The sequence below is a fragment of the Montipora foliosa genome, chromosome 13, assembly GCF_036669935.1.
Source record: "Montipora foliosa isolate CH-2021 chromosome 13, ASM3666993v2, whole genome shotgun sequence".
NCBI lineage: Eukaryota > Metazoa > Cnidaria > Anthozoa > Scleractinia > Acroporidae > Montipora > Montipora foliosa.
This window is the reverse complement of record NC_090881.1, coordinates 10,903,288-10,924,560: the sequence shown is the minus strand read 5'-3', so window position 1 is coordinate 10,924,560 and position 21,273 is coordinate 10,903,288. Positions and strand designations below refer to the sequence as shown.

The 21,273-nt window shown below is 40.7% G+C and overlaps 2 protein-coding genes across 2 annotated transcripts; one reads left to right on the top strand and one right to left on the bottom strand.

Annotated features, from left to right (window-relative positions):
* The first annotated feature begins 1,697 nt into the window (after positions 1–1,697).
* Positions 1,698–2,108, top strand: LOC137981689 (uncharacterized). Its single transcript, XM_068828756.1, has one exon. It carries the CDS (start codon positions 1,698–1,700, stop codon positions 2,106–2,108), a length of 411 nt encoding a protein of 136 aa, XP_068684857.1.
* Positions 2,109–10,848: 8,740 nt separating this feature from the next.
* LOC137983263 (uncharacterized) lies at positions 10,849–20,065 on the bottom strand. Its single transcript, XM_068830461.1, has 6 exons — positions 19,934–20,065; positions 19,727–19,816; positions 18,811–18,978; positions 17,393–17,494; positions 15,906–16,095; positions 10,849–11,941 (listed from the first exon to the last, which is right to left on the bottom strand). Exons 1-6 carry the CDS (start codon positions 19,934–19,936, stop codon positions 11,832–11,834), a joined length of 663 nt encoding a protein of 220 aa, XP_068686562.1. The 5' UTR covers positions 19,937–20,065; the 3' UTR covers positions 10,849–11,831.
* Between the last annotated feature and the right edge of the window lie 1,208 nt (positions 20,066–21,273).

Sequence of the window (21,273 nt, the reverse complement as noted above, 5' to 3'; positions counted from 1 at the left end):
AGTTTGTTTCCAAGTCTAATTAAAAATTTAACTGAAGCATTGTAGTGTTTCACTTTCACTACTGGTGTTTCTGTGCACCTGCTTTTGGTGTTTTGATCGTGCAAGAATCCTATATCAGAGACCCGTGTTCCCTTGATCAGCGGTCAGGTACCGGGAACCTCAGTGAACGAGATTGGCAAGATCCGTTCAACCAAAACTTTCGGAAAAACTGACAGAAATGGAAATTTTGCGGGAAACAATCCGGCATACGTGGAACGTAGTAGTTCTTTACAGGCTTTCGGGGCCCTTTTCTGTCAAAGTACCGACAAAGAGATATCACCATAGCAACCGGTTTTGATGAATGAGTGGATATTGGGACCGAGTCATGACGTGCATGTGTTTTTGGCGCGCAAAATAGGAAGGGAAGCGACGAAGATCCGTCTACCAAGCGACCTTAATAAAAATGAAGAGAAATGGTCATGGTACGAACAAGATATGGAGTTTTGGGAATGACATCACGGACCCCAAATAAGGAAAAAAAGGCAGGGAAAACCGCTTGACAAGTAAAACCCATTCCCTGAGCAGACATGAGAGAAACGACACAGATTGTTGCGAATTTGAAACGATTCTAATGGGTACAAAAGAAGAAAAAAACCATTTGACTGTGCTCGACACTAACGCTTGCCCGCGGCAATCAGAATTTTTGTTGGACTAATATTTGCGGAACGATTTGATTTGCAATGAAGGAAGTGACTAGTAATATGACGTAGTCACCGCAAATACGATGAAAAAATGAACGTTATATCTCTTTGCTGTCATTTATTTTTCTGTTAAAAAAATATTGGTACAATGTAAAAACCTCAAAACAGATTGGAAGGAGGAACTTGTCCGTAGCCGCCATCTTTCCTGGGCGTCTGCCACATTCCATGGTCATAGCATAAATGATTATTGGATGAAATGTCCCGACCTTTTAAACGATTTGTTCGGAGTAATTCTCAGGTTCCGAGAAAACCAAGTTGCTCTCGTTGGGGATATCTCCAAAATGTATCGTCAGATCCGTACTCCAGAGGCCGACCAACATGTATATCGATTCCTCTGGAGGAACGATTGTTATGCGAAAACCGTCTGAACCTTTAGGGACAAACCTTGGTCCTGCGATGGCGCAAAAGTAGATTTCTCTTCGAAAAACCGCAAACGAAACGAAGGAAACCTTCCCAACAGCAGCCCGAGTCATCAAAGAAAGCAGCTACATGGATGGCATTTGTGATTCTGTACACACTCAGAAAGAAGCACGAAAGCTTACTCAAAATATCGATCACGTCTTCCAAAAAGGAGGATTCAAAGTACAGCGATGGCTGACGCACCCAACACAAGCCTCTCACACCCAACACAATTTCAGAAGAAGAGCTGAGCGAAGTAACGCTACTTCAGGCCGGTATACGAATGAAGAAAAAGTATTGGGCGTTGTATGGAATTGCAGGAGCGATACACTCACATTCAAAGTAGAAGCCAAGTTCCTCAATGATTAAGAGTTAAGACAACTTTCAAAACCAAAGATCCTTCGCTTAGTAGCTGGCATCTACGATCCGATAGGCTTAGTGGCACCATTCCTTATCCGAGCCAAAATTGGACTCCAGGAAATGTGGAAAAAGGGCGTTACCTGAGACGAGGAGCTACCTCCCGACGGTTTGGAGAAGTGGAGTACCCTGTTCAGAGAAATGGAGAGACTAAACGGAATCAACTTTGACCGATGCCTTACACCTGCTGACGCCACTGGAGCACCTACACTCTGTATCTTTGCCGATGCCTCGGGAGATGCATTTGGTACCTGTGCGTACGCAAGATGGCAGCTGAGAAGCGGAGAATTTGACGTGCGTCTGGTTGCAGCAAAGTCAAGAGCTGCACCCATAAAGAGCTTGACTATTCCTCGTCTTGAACTCCAAGGCGCAGTGTTAGCCTCTCGGCTGCTTAAGGCCATAAAGGAAGAAACCCGCCTGAACTTTGAGCAAAAAGTCTTCTTCCTAGGCAGCAAGATTGTATTGGAATGGATATGTAGTGAAGCACGACGCTTCAGGCCATTCGTCTCAATTAGATTTGGAAAAATTCAAAACAGCTCGGACCTCGCCTAGTGGAGACATGTTCCTGGAGAGCTTAACGCGGCGGACGAAATTTCCCGTGGTATTTATGTTGTGTGCTTGGCTGACAGTTGGCAGCGTGGACCTGAGTTCCTATGTCTCCCTGAGCAAGAGTGGCCGAAAGATCCATCATGTTTAAAAAAGACTGAAGTAGAAAGAGATAGCGTGAAGGTTCAAGCCGTTTAAGAGCAAAGGAAATTACAGCAACTCATCGATTGCACAAGATTCTCAAGCCGGAAAAAGCTGCTCAGAGTAACTGCGTATGTGTTGCGATTTGTGTGGAACCTCAGAAAAAACAAAACCATGAATTCAGAAGAAAGAGATTCAGATATTAAAGAGGATGTCCTCTTACCTCAAGAATTACAAGAAGTCGAAAAACATTGGATACAAGAATGCCAGAAGGGCCTGAACAGTCGAATCAGCAAGTGAGATTTTAAGAAGTTCAGTCCGTACGGAGATGCAGACGGTATCATCAGAGTTGGAGGCCGTGTTGACAAAGCTCTCGTTGCCTACGAAACCAAACATTCTTGTCTACTTCCGAAAGAGCATTGGGTTTCGCGTCTTATCCTACGCCACACTCAGCAAAATGGTCATACTGTAATGACAACCACAATGGCAAAGACCAGAACAAAGTACTGGATATTGCCAAGTCGGTCAAGTTCACATGCGTCTTTTGTCGAGAGGTGAGTGCAAAGACTGAATCTCAAGACATGGCCAACCTACCACCATGTCGTCTAGCGCCTTTCACCTCGCCCTTCCATTATACCTCCTGTTACTGCTTTGGCCCAATTCAAGTCAAGATTGGCCTCAACAAGACAGCCAAACACTATGGCGTTCTACTCACGTGTTTGAATACCCGTGCAGTTCACTTAGAGCTGCCCGTTGATTGCTTGACAATGGAATTAATTCAAGTGTTGCGACGATTCTGCGCTTTGAGAGGGGTACCGGCCCTTCTGATTAGTGACAATGGGTCCCAGTTTGTTGGAGCCGAACGTCAACTGTGCGAAATGATCAGAGGCTGGGACACTGAGAAGCTGCGCGAGTTCTCTTCAGAAAAGAGGATGAAGTGGCAGTTTATTACCCCGGCGGCTCCACACCACAACGGGTGTGCCGAAGCGTTTGTCAAGAGCTGCAGGATTGCTCTTAAGCGTGAAGGCAGTTGGTGAACATGTTTTGACACTGTTTGAGCTACACACTTGTTTGCTAGAGATCGCTAACCTTGTCAATCAGCACCCCATTGGCCCCCCGATGGGTCATACTTATTCCCAAACGACATGTTGCTTGGACGATCGTCAAGTCAAGTAGAATTTGTCCAAAAGATTGTAGATTCATTTTGGAATCGGTGGACAAGAGATGCGTTTCCGTCACTTATTCCTCGAAAGAAATGGAATACAGAGACCCGAAACGTGCGAGTTGATGACTTTGTAATGGTTCAAACTCCCGGTGCAGTTCGTGGAAAATGGAATGTGGGTCAAGTGGTTAATGTGTTCCTTGAGCATGACGGAAGAGTCCGTAGTGTGAAAGTAAACACCTGCTGTGGAGAGTACGAGACGCCCAACTAAGATTGTAGTAATCTATCCAGCAAGAGGATATGAAGATGAGACCTAAGCTTAGACTGAGATGTGGACTGCGCCCTCATCGGGGCGGAGAGTGTTTATATAGTGACATTTAGTTGCGTGGCGAGAAATTCTAAATTCGGGATTCACCCACAAAGGAAATGATAAGAATGATTCATTGATTAGTTACAGTTACCGATAGGCCTTGTGACTCGTATTATTCAGCTTACAGTGTCATACTCGCTTTGACACGTAGTTTTACGTTGGCAGAAATTTAGTGCAATATTATGCATCTATCAATGTCGGGCCCCAAGGAAGGGGGGGGGGGGGGGGACCCCGGGCAAATGTGGGGCAGTTGACCTCTATTGTCCTCCCCACCGTCGGGAATTTGACTAAGAATCTGGGTCCTAGGGTGGGACGTTTGATTTTTTTTGCTTTTTTGCGTGAAGGAATGGGACCAAGTCAGATCGTCCTATGTGCTCGTCTGTGCGCCGACCATCTTGGAATTGAAGTAGTGCGGCTAAAGCCCTGAAAGAAGGCTTTTTTAATAGAGGTAAGCAATTGTTTTAATATTTATACAAAAACACTACGTCTCACTACTCATTTTCAATATAAATTGATGGAACACCTCACTTTCTGGGGATTGTTGATAATATCGACTCGCTTTTCGTCAGAGAATCAATCGTTGGAATTCTATTAAATATTTTCTATCCATTGACGAGGAGAATGCCTCTCTTAAGGATCACGAGCGCCTGTAGCCAGGGATATTACTTCCCCGCCCACGGTGGGGATACTTGATCTGATTTGACCAAATTTTGGGGCCCCACGGTGGGGATTTTGACCAAAAGTTTTTCTGAAAAGTTGGCTCTGGCTTAACGTTGATAGATGCATTTGGGCTATTCAGGATAACTTTGGAATCCTCTCGCGACGTATAAGTGCATTTTTCTCGCTGTTATGTTATCAAAGATTTTAATTTAGTACGCTTAAACTCGTTTTCATTTCGAACGACGAGGTGATCTACCGACAGCGTGGTCTGTTCGCTAATTTAGTGATCGGCTTATTTTTCTTCTTCATTTATAGTACTGTTCTTTTATTTTGCGTGATCTTTTCTTTAATTTAATCGTAACTTGTATGGTTTTAATTTCAGATCGAATCAAATCAAAGTGAGCAAATGTGAGAATGATATATACACTTGAGAAATGAGATGTTGATAGAACCCACTGGAGACTCGGAAAAAATCCGAGCCCCAGATGGGATTCGAACCCACGACGGATTTATGTACCTGTAAATGTCTCGAAGATATTATCTCTTGCACTTATTCTGAAATTCGAGATGAAATGATGTTATGTATGTTACCTTTCGGAGGGCGCGTGCACACATTTTGTAATCTGCGATTGCAGTGCTTACCATATGGCAGATAAAATGACTTTTCTCTTGAATATGTAAGCCATCGAATTCTTACATTAAATTGACAAGGGCGGTTTGGAGCTGTGAGTAGGCGTGGGATTTGTCATATATGGTTTAGGGGCCGACATATCTCTCCCTCAATGCCGTACCGGGAGGCAAGGTCGGTAGCAGAAAGCAGCGAAGGGCCAACTGCCTCCAAAAGCGATCGCACGGGCCGAAATCCCGGGATGACTCGTTTGGTACGACGCTCCAGCGCCGGTGTCTGGAGGTCCTGCGTTTTTCTCTCTTGTTCAAACATTCCGTCAGCGCATGCGCAAATGTTCTGGCTCTTCGATACCTAGCCTACCAAAAAAACTAACATGCTGGTTTTATTTTTTATTTTTAAACAATTGACATTTCAGTTGATTTTATAGTCATAAACGTAACGTAAGAACCGTGCGTGTCAGGTCTTGTCTCAGACAGAGGCGAGAGATGGTTTCACCTACGACGCCTAAAATGTTCTGTTGTAAACATGGCGGTTCACGAGTGAAGTTGTCTCTCTGGACTTTTTGTGGACGAATTCCAGGACCTACTGACACAATCTGGGCAAGTTTGGAAAGCTAAAACCTTCAATCGATGCGTTATTTTGCTGGTAGGACTGGGTGGCCCGGCACTTATGAAAAAAACTATGAAATGAGAATCGGGAGTCTGCCCTTATCATGGAATGGCAGAATTACCCAGAACTTCTAATTTCAGGTAGACCATAAAGCAAGCCGTTACGTAATACACTTATCTAATCGTGTGGTAACAAAAGCGTGAACTAGTTTTTCAGCTTGAGATTCATCCAGATAGTTCCTTATCTTTTTCTTATGTTACTTTGTGCCCTAAAAGAAGCTTTGCAAGTGTTTTAATGTGCTTCTTGAAGGAAAGACAAGAGTCAAACACCACTCCCAGGTTACGGGCCTCACATTTAGGCTTAACAGATAAATCTCCGATGACAATCTCAGGTTTTCAAGAAATAGATCGAGAAAACGTCATGTGAATGTGCAGAATTTGAGTCTTTCCATCGTTCAAGGCGAACTCGTTGCTAACGCATCATGACTTAAAGTCCTTTAAACAGGGCTCAAGATCAACGGTTCCCGCGTCATGCTGTTTCTTTTCGATAATAATGTAAAAATGCTATGAGACGAGAAAATGTCCTCAAGTCCTGCGACGTACAGACAGAAAAGAATTGGAAAACGGACCGAGCCCTGAGGTACACCACAGTCTGGTGATAGCTTGCCACCGATGCTGATACGCTGGGCGCGGTTGTGAAGGTACGATTTAAACCACAAGATCATAGTTCCAGAAAAACCAAACCGCTTCTCCAGACTTCGAAGAAGTAGACAGTGATCAGTGGGATCGAAAGCTGAAGAAAAATCGAGAAGTATCAGCAATGCCTCATTATCATCTTCGACAGCTCTAAGGAGATCGTTGTGTACCCGGAGTAGAACCGTTTCAGTGCTGTCATAGTGGCGATAGGCTGATTGTAGTGCAGGGTAGCGATATAAGTCATTCAAGTGAAGATGGGACAGAAGTTGAGGGAACCGTTCAAGAACCTTGGATACAAATGGAAGATTATATACAGACCCTTTTAGTTGCCAAGGACATTCGGGTCAAGAATAGGCTTCTTGATGATTGCTGTAACCAGGGCAAACTTAAAAGCATCAGGAAATATGACCAGACGCTAATGAACAGTTGATGATCTCCAAGATGGTTGGGAGCAGAACATCAATGCATTCATTCTTTAAGTAAGGTAGTTGGTATAGGATCGAGGGTGCAGGATGTAGTACGAGAGTTAACAATGATAGAACGAATTTCATCAGAGTTTAACAGAGTAAACTCAGTCAATCGTCCAGGGCAATCTAGTTCCTGAGGTTATGAACTTTGGTCTTGAAATAGTTCGCAAATGAAGATCATTTTTTCGATGTTTTTGGGAAGTATCTGAGGCCTCTTACCATTAACCAGCTTGTCGATTTCCTCAAACAGAGCTTTCTGATCATGGGTTTTCATCTTGCTATTGTGATGAGGAAGTTTTAGCTTTAGTTAGGAGACGATGATATGCAGCACAGTGATCGCGATATAACTGACGATCAACGTCTAAGGCAGTGAGGTGCCATTTACGTTCCAGACGGCGCCTCACAAGTTTAGCTTCTCTCAGAGAATCAGTAAACCAGCGAGCGCAAGGAATAAGGGTAATATAACGCCCACGCTGACGAGCATGTAAGTCCAAAAGATCACGACTGAAGAGCTGGTTCAGACATAGGATTAGTAACCAAAGATAAAGAGGCTATTGATTCTTTGAAATGATCAATGTTAATCCTTAAGGCATCTCCAACGCATTGATGTCTGATTAACCATAAGGTTAGTAGATTTAGTAATGAGCAGATCGAGAATGTGGCCACGTATATGGGTAGACTCTGCAATATGATACTGGAGGCCAAAAGGGTGCAGTAGATCGGGGAATGCAGAAGCATTACGATCACTCTGACCATTATCCATGTGAAAATTAAAGTCTGCCGTGATAATCAAATGGCCAGATGAAATAATGGGAGACTCCAGAAACGTCGAAAACTCTTTAAAGAAGAGGGGCGTAGATAATTTATTCCTCTTTGAAGGAGGAGGTCGGTAAAAAGCAACCAATCGAAGATGGATAGAGCCAGAAGAAAGTTGGAGATGGAAATGTTCAAGCGAATTAAATGTTTGAGAGACTTGCTATGATACAAACACCGCTGTCACGAGTGAATCTATGCTGATGAATGATCTGATGGTCAGGCAGTGAGTTATTTATGTCAGAGATAATTATAGAATCTCGGCTATTTCCTTTAAGCCACGTTTCAGTAATCACCATAATATCAATGCTCCTTGCTGAAATTGTGTCTCAGAGCACTGCAGTTTTCCTTGACAAAGATCGAGCGTTCCATAGAGCGAATGTAGAATCTGTTTTGGGAGCCTTATTAGGCTTTTCCAGTTCGATCGACAATAGATTGTGCGAGTGCACACCTCGAGATCTTGGACATGCAAATTCACGGTCCATCCTTCGATGCGTAACAATTGTTTGAATAGGATTCTTCCTTTTTTCCCTGCTCTTTTTCTATATTAGTTCGTGAAAGACATCCGCTAGAGCAACTGGAATACGCCGACGGCAAGGAGAAAGCTTGAACTTGGTAAATACTTGAGAAGCGAGGACCAATGTAGGGGCAGTCAGGCATGATAACAGTAAGGATCCAAAAAATCGAAGAAAAGATAAGATTCGGTGCCTATGAGGCAGGCACAGAACAGTTTCGGCTGTCTGTTCTCTTGAGCAGCGATCACTAGGGTTTTTTTGGAGTTTTTTGTTCAGCTCGAGTGTAGAATCATGACGAACTTTTGTAGTTTCTGAGAACTATTTACTACTTGTAGCTTTTGTTGAGTTTTGAATCGATGATATAAAGAATTTTGGCAATTTGAACCCTGGTTGGAGTACTGGATTTAAGCTTTTTTCTTAAGGAGATTTCAAATTATCGTGGAACGTTTGGCACCAAGTTACTCCAATACTAAAATCATTTTTGTGGAATTGTAAAACGACAACTTTGGACTAGACTATGGAACACGCAATTATGGGATTTCAGATTTTCGAGCATCGAGATAAATGGAGGACAGATGGTTGTTGTTGTTGTACATGTTGTCTTCTTGTCTTCGCTACTGGCAGATTTAAACCGTTTCTAAGGAACAAGTCTATTTGTCTTCGCCACGGCAAATTCAAACAGTTCTCAAGGAACAAGTGTCTTTTTTTTCTTCGCCACGGCAGATTTAAACAGTTTGCAAGGAACTAAACCAGGATTACGGGACCGGACGTCGAACACAGGTTGATAAGTTGTTGAACTCTGATTTGTAATAAGTTTTTCGGATGATTTAGAACTGGTCTTGTAATTTTTGTATGAACGGAATTAAGGAAGCAAGTAAAACTGTGGGATTTGAATAAAGTCTCTTTCAAAAAATAAATAAATCACGTATCCTGATAACGCCTAATAGGGCTTCGTTGTTTGCATTTGCAAATTTAATAACAGTAATAATAAGAGTTTTTACGACACACAACTTCAAGTTAAATTACAGATTTATCTTTCTGGTAATCTCTCGCTATTTTCCGAAGTTCACCTGTAGTTGATGTTCACTGTAACTGGACAATTTGTGTTCACTGTATCCCACGGATACGCCCTCACAGGCGTCTTGTCTTACATGATTTTTGTATCGAGAGTATGGTCAGCTCTTCAGAAAATAGTTGTGATGTATTTTGAAAAGTTGTATAGTTATCTGACCTCTGATTGTCAATGATAATAAAGACTCGATACGCAAACGTTTGTTGTGTGCGTCCACATAGACGTGACCGAGAACCGAGCAGAATTTCAGAGAAAAGGCTGAAGCATCTATTTGCTATAAAAGCAGAGAAAGGAGGAAACTTGCACGAATATATTTGATTCCGAGGTCATCCACATTTCATCGTATTACTGGGAGATCACTTGCTCGTAAACACGAGTATGGTAGCTACTAGCCTGTATACATCCGTCTCCTCCCCTATCTTTTGCGAGCGGAGGTGGCGGAAGTACACAGCCTAAGCAGCTACCTCAGATATGCCTTAAATAAATCAAAGCACGTGGTATGTAGCACCTTTCCAAAAGAGTGGATGAACATGTAAATGCTAAATGAAAGTTAAATTCAATACAGAAATCATGAATACCCGGTACGTTTTATCGAAGAATGTTTTTAAAACATTGCAGTATTGCAAGTTCAACCTTTGCAGGGACATAGCCTCGAGAGATTTTTTTGCCTCGAAGACACTTTTCAGAGAAGGCAGCCCAAGTAGGATTCGAACTGGGTATCCGCTTATTCAGAGGCAATTGCGTTGACCAAACCACAGACGCAGACGACTACGCGACAGATTACCAGGGAAATATGTGTTAAAGTATTGTGTGCGTGACCGGAAACGAGTTTTTGTGTTTTCGTTGCACGCAATGCAATATCCAGGCCATCGTATGACTCGGTATTGTTAAGAACAAATATGATGAATAGAATATTTAGCACGACACCCAAACTGCTCACTATAAATGACTGTGTACAAATGACAAGATGCTTTTCTACAATTACGTTCACACGATCTCTTGTTCTTCGGCCATTCTCTTCCACGTAATCATTACCGAAGATTTGCCTGCGGGCATTTGTTGTGAAAACGTCATCATTTCCCGATTATTCCGTTCGCACTTGCAGCTTTGAAGTCGAGGTTTTTCCTGGTAATACACACCACATATGCGATACTATATCACACTTTAGTAAAATCCAACTAGTGGTCTATTATCAAAGCTGCGTTCTGATTGGTTGAGCTACTAGTAGGCTATTTGTTATAGCCCACTAGTAGCGAAAAGCGCCGGCTTTGAAAACCAAAACAACAATTAAAGTCTAGCTTTAACTAGCGAAAGATGTTTTGTCTCGATATTTTTTTGACCAACTAGTTGGATTTTACTAAAACAATTATTCCTCGAGCCCGAATGGCCTCTGAGTCAATAGCCCATTCGGCCTTCGGCCTCATGGGCTATTGACTCAGAGCCCATTCGGGCTCGAGGAATAATTGTTAAATATACAGGCAAACTACAGTGGTGCCTCCTCGGGATTTTCCTGCGGGGGCAAATAGATATGGGGAAGGGAAGGAAATCGTAGCTAATGCAGACCGGAAGCCCTCAGCAGTAAAAACAAAACTCTTCACACATTTCTTTCGCAAGAGTTGCCTTTATGTATAAAATTTTTCTCTATCACTTTTTGTTACATTTTACTTCAATCAAACACAAATCAACTAAAATCATGCATCTTGTTTCAAGGCTTGCTGACGACAATTTGAACAATAAAGGACCTTATTTGCTAAACAAAAAGGAAAATTAGTGTGTTCATTATTCAGAGTAAACTAAAACCTTTCAAAGCGGTGCTATATAATCTCATTAGTGTCTTATATCCGACAACTGAATTCGTCTCTTAGTTTCTTTATTATGCTCCAACACCAACTCGTGAGAGGCAGTCTTATACTAATCAGCGTTTCTTACTTAGCAATGAGTTAACAGTGGAGGTGAGTAGTGGTGGATGTTTATTACTTTTACCGACACTGAGATGAATAATTGTTTATGCGTGGAAAGCACTATTCACGTGTGTGGTAGAGCGGTTTGCAAATGAGTGTCGTAAAACCAAAACCAAAACCAAAGTAATTACTTTGGCCAATCAAAAAGGACCGAGACAATCCAGTAAACCAATCAACACTCGAAGTAATTACACGTAGCCAACACAAAGCGCGGGAAAATGTGCACGCGCGAGCCACGATTGGTTTTAGTTTCACTTCTGATTGATTGAAAAAGTGGCGCGAGAACTTTAAACCAATCACTTCGTGAAGTAATGGAAAACCAAAGTAATTCGCTAATTGCTTTCGATACTCAATTGAAAACCGCTCTATATACTAATTTCCAAGATTATAAAAAGTCACACAAGGAATAAGTCTCTTGGGATGACACTAAAAGAATGTAAAAAACAGTTTTTGCGGAACGATTCAAAGTCAAGTAAGTCGTCATGATAAGGATGCCTTACTTTTCATCATACATTTGGTCAACTTTTAACAGTTAGAATTAAAGAAAGTGACTTGAAAGTGATAGCAAATAAGGTTCATGTACTAAACAAAGTGTCTCGAGCCACAGTAATCTGCTCTTGCGGTTATAATCTGTTGTTACCGTAAATCACACTCCTCCTTCGATTGACAGGTTTTGATGGTCACAGTTCCAATTGCTAGTGAGTAGCACGTTTTGACATAGCGACAGTTAAGGGTTCTTCGTAGTCCTGCAACATGGGACAAATCAAACGGTTAACATTCCCCTTTCAATTTATCCCTTCCACACTCACATTTTCTAATAACCCCTCACCCCGCCAAACATCTCTAATATTCCCCTTTCTAAGAAATGTTGGGACATGAAACTGTTTCTAGAAAGGTTGTCCAAAAGAAGCATAAAAACGTACGCGACAATGTTTAAAGGCATTATGCTGAACTGTCAGTTTGAGTCAACGAAAATGTGACGGCAGTGCTATCGAAAACGTCACCTGGGAATACAATCATGTTCATGCTGTGTTACTCACATTGAGATGTGAGTGAGTTTCAAAATTCAGTCAAAATATCCAGGCCATGAGTTAGTAACAAAGGGTAAGGATTCACAGAGATAGCAGGATTCTGAAGGCTTTAACCTTACTTATTTTATGTCATGTTTGGCAGAGAAAGTTTAAGAAATGTACCAAAAGTCGTGGCGCACGTGAAGAGCCATCGTTTTTGCTACTAAATCCTTTTGTTTGTGAACGTGTTTTGGTAGCGTGTTTTGGTAGCGTGATGGCGGGATAGAGCTTCAACATAAGTCTGCGTGTACTGCCACTTCATCAAAGCTATATTCTAAGAACTCTTTCATCCAAATAGCTCGCTATCGTAGGGCTTCACTGTACAGTGGTGGCATCTTCGATTCTGGGCATTCACTGCATATTGAATACTGTCCCATACTTTCGGCATTGTCGCGAACGCTCTTATGCTTCTTTAGGACAACCTTTCTCGAAACGGTATCTAGTCATCTCGCCACCAGGAAGACTCGACACCAGCAAACTCTCCACCAATATGCAATCAAAGTCGCCACCATGACGAGTTATCTCGCCACAATGCAGTTGCTAAATTGCTAAAAGATAAACTTAGTTTACCGAGTTTGAGTACTTCACGTATCTAAAATTTAAAAGTTAAATTAACTTACACGCTGAACTGACAAACGGCCGGCGCCCTTGACGCAAGCAGTGGAAGCAATCAGCATTTCATGATACAATCCTGTTTTTTTTTCTATTGCCAAGGATTTATTTATTTATTTATTTTATTTAATTCAATATTTATCAAGGGGCATCCAATTTAGCAGAGCTAGTTTAAATGGAGCCCCGACACAGCACAAAACAAAGACATACAACATTGAAAACTAGACAAATAATTAAGTTATAAATGTAGCATGTACCCCAGGTGTTACTGCTTAACATGGCGCTTTAGTTTGATTTTAAATTCGCTGAACGTCTCTACCTGCCTAATGTTTCTCGGAATGGTGTTGTAAGTTCGAGCGCCGTTTATTCTGAAGCTCCCCTGATATTTAGCAGCTTTTTTTGCGAAGGGAGAGCGCAGTAAATCACGGCCTCTGGTGTTATAGCCATGGAAAAAGTCCGAAGGCGCTATTCCGTGAAGACATTTATGGACTAAAAGGCATTTGAGATAATTTCTGCGCGCATGTAGGTTGGGCCAGCCAAGTGTTGATTTTAACTCCTCAGCCCCGATTGATCGACCTTCAATGATACATGCGGCACGTCTATTTAGCTTATCTAGGTAATCTTTGCTCCCAGCCCCACAACTGTCCCAGACAGAAGAACAGGCGAAAGGCATACATGTACTTCCTAAGGATACCGGCTTTGCCCCGCGTTCTACATTATAAGTGAGACTAATTCTAAATAACCATTTTTAAGGTAAAACACTTTCGCCAAAACTTTCTGAATCCGTTTAATCCGCACTGAAATTAAGGAAAGAAGGAATAAACTTCTGAACAAAAGCGCTCAGCCTCTTTGGTCAGACAAATTAGTAGCCAAAAGGAGTCTATAAGACCAGTCAGTGACAAAAAAATTAAATAGAAAGCACGTGCAATCTTTCCTGTTCGCAAAATTAACCTATTCGAAAATGACGGAAGAATCAAAGTCTGTATCACCATGACGGAAGTCGTGGATGATCCACGGTGAATTTCCATCCTTGCTGAGTTGTTTGAGCTGCTTAAGCTGTAAAGTGTGCCCTCTGTCCTACGACTATGCTAAAGCAAACTGACACGCGCTTTCTGTTAATAATAAACGCCATCAAAATAATGCAAACTCATTAACGTTGCTTGTTCGGTAAGCAGCAAAGGAGGTGAGAGTTTTTCAACTTCAATAGGGTATTGTTTCAAGAATTTAATTAAATGCATCCCTAACAAAGAGCAGAGGACACCAATAATATCTTTCAATCACATTGCTGCGAATTCGATCCGGACCGTAAAATAGAGAGTTCAGTGTAATCAGTTTCAGGTTTTCAGAAAACTGGCTGTTTTAGTTATTCCATTTTCTGTAAATAGACTTGACTCCATAGAGTAAAAAAATAATGAATTCGAACCCAGCATAGTCAGTAGAACGTTTGGAAATCAAACTTATTATAATTGAACTCGTTAAAATCGGTACTACCGAATCAGGATGATACACCTGCTAAGTGGGACTTGATATTAGGCTGGACTTGTACATTAAAAACAAAAAAGTGGGGAATCTTTGGAGCTCTTGCGATAGTACCATGAATTACTTGCTACACGGGTTCTTTGCGTAGAAATCAGGCTGCACGAAATCAACATACTCATTTATACATATCTTTAAGGGAGTGGATTAAGTGCTTCATGTATTAAGTTAAGAAAGTCAATTCTTTTGTTCTCGTAAATGCTAGGTATCTACAAGAATGCAGGAATTATCACGCAAGTGTTCCTTCAAATTGTTGCCATTTCTTTGCAAGCTGACCGGTCTGGCGGGCCAGTTTAGATAAAAGGAAAGCGCCCTCACAGGAAGCTCTGTTATTATTTATAATTATATGGAGGAGAGTGTTTTACTGGGAACTAAACCACTCGTAGATTCCATACGCCACTTCATCCGGGACCCGAGTGGCGTATTTTCCGTATGTCACCTTTGTGAGTGTCGTATCGTTCAATGACGTCACGATTCCCGCCTTTTTTTTTCCTGCCTTTTTTATAAAGCCCAGCTGTATTTGTAAAACTTGACTACTTTGAAACACAATAAAATCGGAAATATTCAATATTTAGTCTCCATATAATAAAAAGAACATTACACGGTGGCGAGAAGATATGAATTTTATGTTCTCGTGGCAAGAACAATATCTCACTCATTCGCTTCGCTCACTCGTGAGATATTGTTCTTGCCACTCGAACATAAAATTCATATCTTCTCGCCACCATGTAATATCCTGTATATATATATAGTATGCATCTGCTCGATCGGTTTACAGTTTTCATGATCCGAGCCTAATATGATATTTTCCGAGGCGTAGTTTATATTTACGATCGATCAATTGGCGCGTTTCCCTTTTCAAAACGTTTCGAAAATCGACAAGTGCCATATAAATTCCGACACAGTGTTTAATCCTGCACTATAAAAGTTTCGTTTTCTCTTAGTTCTTCCAACATTCATACGCTCTTCAGCGATTTGAGAGATAAATCTCCTCAAGTAAACCATAGTAGCTTGCCGTTAACATGATTGGAGTTTTTGTATGGTGCTAAATCACGTTTGATTCCCACTAACGAATGGTTTGTGTTTTTTTTTTACATGCGCGACCAGCCCACCGCACGCACTTCAAGTGGCACAAATAACCTCGAAATGAAAGATTGGAATACTTTTTCAAAAGACACCATACCACACTATCATTATTGCTGTGTCGGTGAGTGCTATAATAGCTCTGACTAGAGTCATCAAAGCAATATCGAATCCATCACTGGTGGCTATTTGCTGGTGGCGAGATGACTCTTGGTTGGTGGCGAGTTTACTAGTGACGTGTCTTCCTTGTGGCGAGCTGAGGTGACCATAAACCTTGGTTTTTATGTAAAACAGTTGTAAAAATCATGGATAATTACCGTGCACAAAAAAGGGTTCAATTTAATTCTGCCCTCTTTCCCTCTCTCTCTTCGTTTAAGTGATAATTCATTTTGAACAAAGCTCAACTTACTTGTTACTGTAACACCCGATTTCAATTGGCTCTCGTCCTTTGTCACAGCCCTGAGGCGATAGATAGGCAGTTTAGCACACAAGGAAGCCATCTCGTCGCTGAAAAACGAGCGATCAATAAGGGCGCCAGTAACTACATAGTTGTACTCCCTCTTCACAGTCTCTCTCAGAGAGGAGCTCTGAGAGCTTGCCTAAAAAACGAAAATCGTTATAGTAATCTAAATTTTACATACGGCAAAAAATATCTACAAATGAGAACCTACAATTGAATATTTTTAGGTTAGGTCTTGAAATCAACAGAGATTTTAGGATATTCAGGTTTTTACATAGAATCTTACTTTCGTCAGAGCAGAAGGTGCAAGAAACTGTTTTTTTTTTATTGGTGTGTTCTCTCCTTTTAGTGTAATATAAACCTTCTGATTTATTTCAGGTCCTTAATTTATCGGTCCAATTGACCGTTAAAACAATTGTATTCGTTTTTTAGATATGGTTCGATTTGAGAACATCGTAACCAGTGCTTATAATCTGGCGAAACGCGGAAATAGCCTATTAAACAAAAATTGAAAATGTCACCCATAATTCAATGTAACGTTAGGCTTTCCTTTTCTCACCCGTAAGCATTTAGCATTTAGCATTTAGTCACAACCAGGGTTATGTGATGGAGGCTAAGAAACTAAGTCTATCACCGGAGATGATGGTGATGACAGAACTACATTGCGTTGACAGGAAAGTTGTTCAGGAACCCAACATTCCTTTTTTTTTTTTTTTTTTTTTTTGAGTGCTACTGTTTTATGACCTTGAAAAGGTGTTCGCAATTTGTTTCACAGACCAATGTTTGGCAAGCTTCTCCTTATTCCGGCCAATTAAACTCCTAATATGGACAGTGAACATTTCGACTGCCAAATCACATTACTGCATTTCAAATGACGTCAAAGCGAAACTTCCAGAAAGTTCCGTGGAGAGATGAGATTGTTTGCATCCGGTTCGCTAAGCCAATTAAAATTCGCGTTCGTTTGTTTTTGTTCCATCAGCCAATTAAATGTTTTTCATTTTTGTTTACGTTCTGTTTTTACGTTTATTTTTCAAGGTCATATGAAAGTCGCTCTATTCATGCAGTTACTCCAAATGGGACTACTTCAGTCCATGAAGTATTGATTAAAATCTAGTACGAAAGTATTGGTACAAAAATCCTCGCTCACATTGTTTTTTTTTTTAATATATGTGCAAGAGAAACACTTGTGCGTGGGGCGAATTTCCTTTATTCGCTCCCATTCCACCCTATTAAAATATTGAGCGCGACCAGCGCAAAATTAATATTTCCTGATTTTCAACCTTGTTGGGGGATGAGTGTGGAGGAGCGAAAACCAGTTTGATACGCATAGAGGTGCTTTTGGGGAAGGTTGTGGTGGAAGAGCAGTTTCATTGAGCAAAGTAATTAACGTATGTCCCAAGGTTTGTAACCCGAACAGCAAATTACTTGCCACTTACGGTGTCAAGAAGTCTCTTGAGGTCGGCAGGCTTTGGCAGAATGTCAGGAGAGTTACTCAGAAAACAGGCCTTCCGATTAGCCAATCGATGCATTGCCATGTTCTATGTCAATAGAAAAGAGGAATAATGTTATACCTTATTGATAAGAAATAAGTAAGTATAGCGATGTTTCTTTTTACGTCACGCATTGTTACTAATATGCCAACCAGAATCTAATTGGCTGATGAAACAAGGACTTCCTTTGTTCCGTGGTTGGCAAATTTGAATATCAAAAGAAATGTGACGTCAATGTTTTCAAACAAGAAATATCGCTAGCTATATCTTATTAGATGTTTTGGTGTGTAGTATCGGTGAGTATTTCTACGAGTTGTGCTGTATAATGATCGATGAGCCCGTTAGCGCAAGTCAAAATACAAACAAGGAGTAGAAATACTCAACGACACTACGCACCAAAACATCTACTATGCTATTCATTGTCCAATTTTTTTTGCCCTAAATTTTTAGCAAGTGAATTGTAAACAACCGAGAACGTGTACTTAAACCAGTCAAACCGGCTCTCTACTGTACAATAACCAAAGGTATAATAACTAACTGTGCAATGTCGTGGAATATTTGTACTTGTCTCGAGCGTTTTCTGTACAATAACTAATACATTTGGATAATAATTAAAAAAAAAATTAAGTAAATGAGTGTTTTTTGTTTCCCTGCCAAGCTGGCCAGTTCCTAATGCAGGGAGACAGTCAACTAAAGTTTGATTGGATGGTTACTTGGCTGCTTAATAATAATGATAATAATAATAATAATAATAATAATAATAATAATAATAATAATAATAATAATAATATTTCGCCAGGAGGCTTCACTCACCAAAGTGGATTTCAGCCGGAGATCCTAGTTGTTGGTTGGTTGGTTGTTGGGTGGATTGGCAGAATGGCTGGTTGGCAAGGTCGTTGCCAGTTTGAAAAGGAGTTATGAAGAAAGGTGACGATGAAACGGTTTATTGAGAAAATAAAGTGAACAAGTAAGTGAGCGAGAAAGAAGGAAATTAAAAGGCAAGTACGTAACAGTTAGTACTATAAAGTAAGGATGCACGCTTGAAGGTAAGTAAATAAGCAAGCAAGTAGGTAGGTACGTAAGTGGGGTGTTGGTGGGAAGGTAGGTTAGTATCTATGTATGTGCATAGGTACATAGGTAGGCAAGTACATAGGGAGGTAATAAGAAAGTAGGCAGTTGGGTAGTCAGGTAGATAGATAAGGGGATAGCTAAGTACCAGGTAACTCAATGCTGAAGCAAGTGAGCCATTGAATAAACAAGGAAGAGATGATGCTAGGAAAGGATTAAGAACATCTATAAAGCACCCCTTACCCCACATATACCAGCATACTACCCCATGCAACCACTCCTCCCCTGTTACTCACCAACTTGAAATCGAAAACAACATCGATCTCTCCAGGGGCTGATTCACTGGTATCGCCATTGCTGGGAATGTGGATTTTTTCAATTTCGTTCTCCGTGTCGATTTCAACGGTTTCATCGATCTCCGTACTTCCCTCCTTCGCTTTAACATTGTACTTTGACACCGAATCCTGGGAGAAAATCAAAGAAATACCATCAATCTGTAAATCTACTTCTGAGTATTTTGTCGTGCAACCTTTTTATAAATCTACGGATTCGTTTTTTCTCGATTCTTACAAGTTTTTAGCAAAAGAAATTCGGTTGCTAGTGACACAGCTGTCACTAGCTCTCTAAGATTTCAGATTTTAAGATTTTTCGAGCTCTCATTCGCTCTCTAAGATTCCATCCGCAGACTCAAAACCAAGAACAATCAAGCAAAGCATAGTAATAGAAAGACCACTATTCGATAGCTTTCATCTATAGGATTTCATCCACAGACTCAAAAGTGGAAAACCTTTTGCACACCAACTATGATTTCAGTCATCCGCCAAACGTATGAGTTTTACATTTTCATAATATTGAGTCGTATAAATCTGTGAGCTAGAAAATTAAGTTGCTTGTGCTCCTTTTTTACCGTCTCAAAAACTAATTGTTACAAAAAAAAAAAAAAAGGCGACCGAGAATTAATGTCGTCCTCGATATTTTCCTTAACATCTTTTTTGACTTTTTTAGGAAGTACAACAAATTCTGTCAGCAAAAACAAGGCCTACAATTCTGATTGCGACACAGATTTTACTGAAATCATCTCTGTATCGAAATAAAAAATTACCAGCAAGAAGATCACCTCAAATTCCTTTGCAAATAACGTTCCTTGAGAGAAAAACGTACGAAAAGAATCGGCATGAGTTACCCATAAAAAGTGGGAAGTCTTTTGTGTACCTTTGGTTCCCCTTTTGCACACTTGCAAATTGCCGACCCTGATGCAGTCACCACAAAGAAAGCTAAGCACAGAATGAACGCTTTGAAATCCTGGAGAAAAAAAGAGAAATAACATTAATGCTGGAATGCCTTCCCATCAACCTTTTTCGAAAAAGAATTCAAATATTCTTTTTGCTAAAGAGTGCAATAAATCTGAAGTAAAGTTACCATGTCAGCTTCCCACAGGCTTGTAGAAGGAAAGGCTCCAGCTAAGTTCTTGCTTCTTAAAAGAGAGTTTTCCAGCTACTACACCGAGTATAAAGGCAGATGCATAGGTCAACTCTTTTTATACCATTTTCTGGCTTGGTCGATATTTCCTTTTTCGTAAAATGATAATTTAATTCTCCACCGTTTCAGCTCCATTTATCTGGAACTTATCATAAGCTTAATTGACCTCAAGACCTCTTAAAAGCTCTGGAACCAGCACAAACATGTCCGCACAATATTCTATTGTCTTGTAACTATGCGATGATTTGTAAATGAAGTAATAATTATTAAATTTAATAAAATAATTGGGATAGTACGCGCACTCTCATTGGTCAATAGCTGTGCTTAGATGAGAGTAAGGAGACAGCTATGACTTCACACGAATTTTGATTGGTCATGTATTGTCACACTCGCATTTTGATTGGCTGGTAGGAAATATGAGCGTGTATCAAGAAAATCTGTTTCAATAAAGAAGTAAAAAGCAGCATTTTCCGTCATTTGTTGAATGATCTTTGAGGAATATTTTATAAAAGCAATTGAGGACTTTTTTCCTTGTTTCCATAGCCTCATCTAAACACTTGGAGAAGCTGGGAGAATTCTCGACAGTTATGCAAACCCTCGACTGCGTCTTGGGTTTGCATAACTGTCTCGAATTCTCCCAACTCTCCCCTCGTGTTTAGATGAGGCTATGGAAACAAGGAAAACGTCCTCTATTGCTTAAATCATTTTCATTATTATTATCATTATTATTATTATTGTTATAATTATTATCCACTTAGAGAAAGAGCTTCTTCAGTTCTGAGTCATTATGATATAATATTCGTTTCAGCTCTTTTCCCAGAATACACTGAATCTGGCTTCCTTCAGCCATTAAAATACTGCGCATGTACAGGGAGTTTCCAAATCGTTTTCCTTTCCGTTTTCAGCTCTGTGTGCGTGATACCATGCTGTCGCTAAGCGTGACCTCGTGACCCGTTTTCATCTTCACCAGAAGTTCCCCTTCAGTCCAGAAACACCAAACATTTTGTTCTTTGACTCACATTTCCAAGCGCATTTTTTATCTTTGTAACAAAAATAGGTCCCTCGGTGGACATGTGCTTACGAGTAACAAATGTTACACCATTAACATTGCAATTGTCTGCTCTGTGATTGTTGACATGTTTCTGTAATGGGCGTTGGCAATGAATGCTTGGAATGCACAAAGAGCATTGCGATGAATGACTTGCCAATACCGTGAATTAGATCCCCGTTTATACGCAGAGGATTCTGGGATTGCCAGGGGGCAAACATTGCAAGTCGCT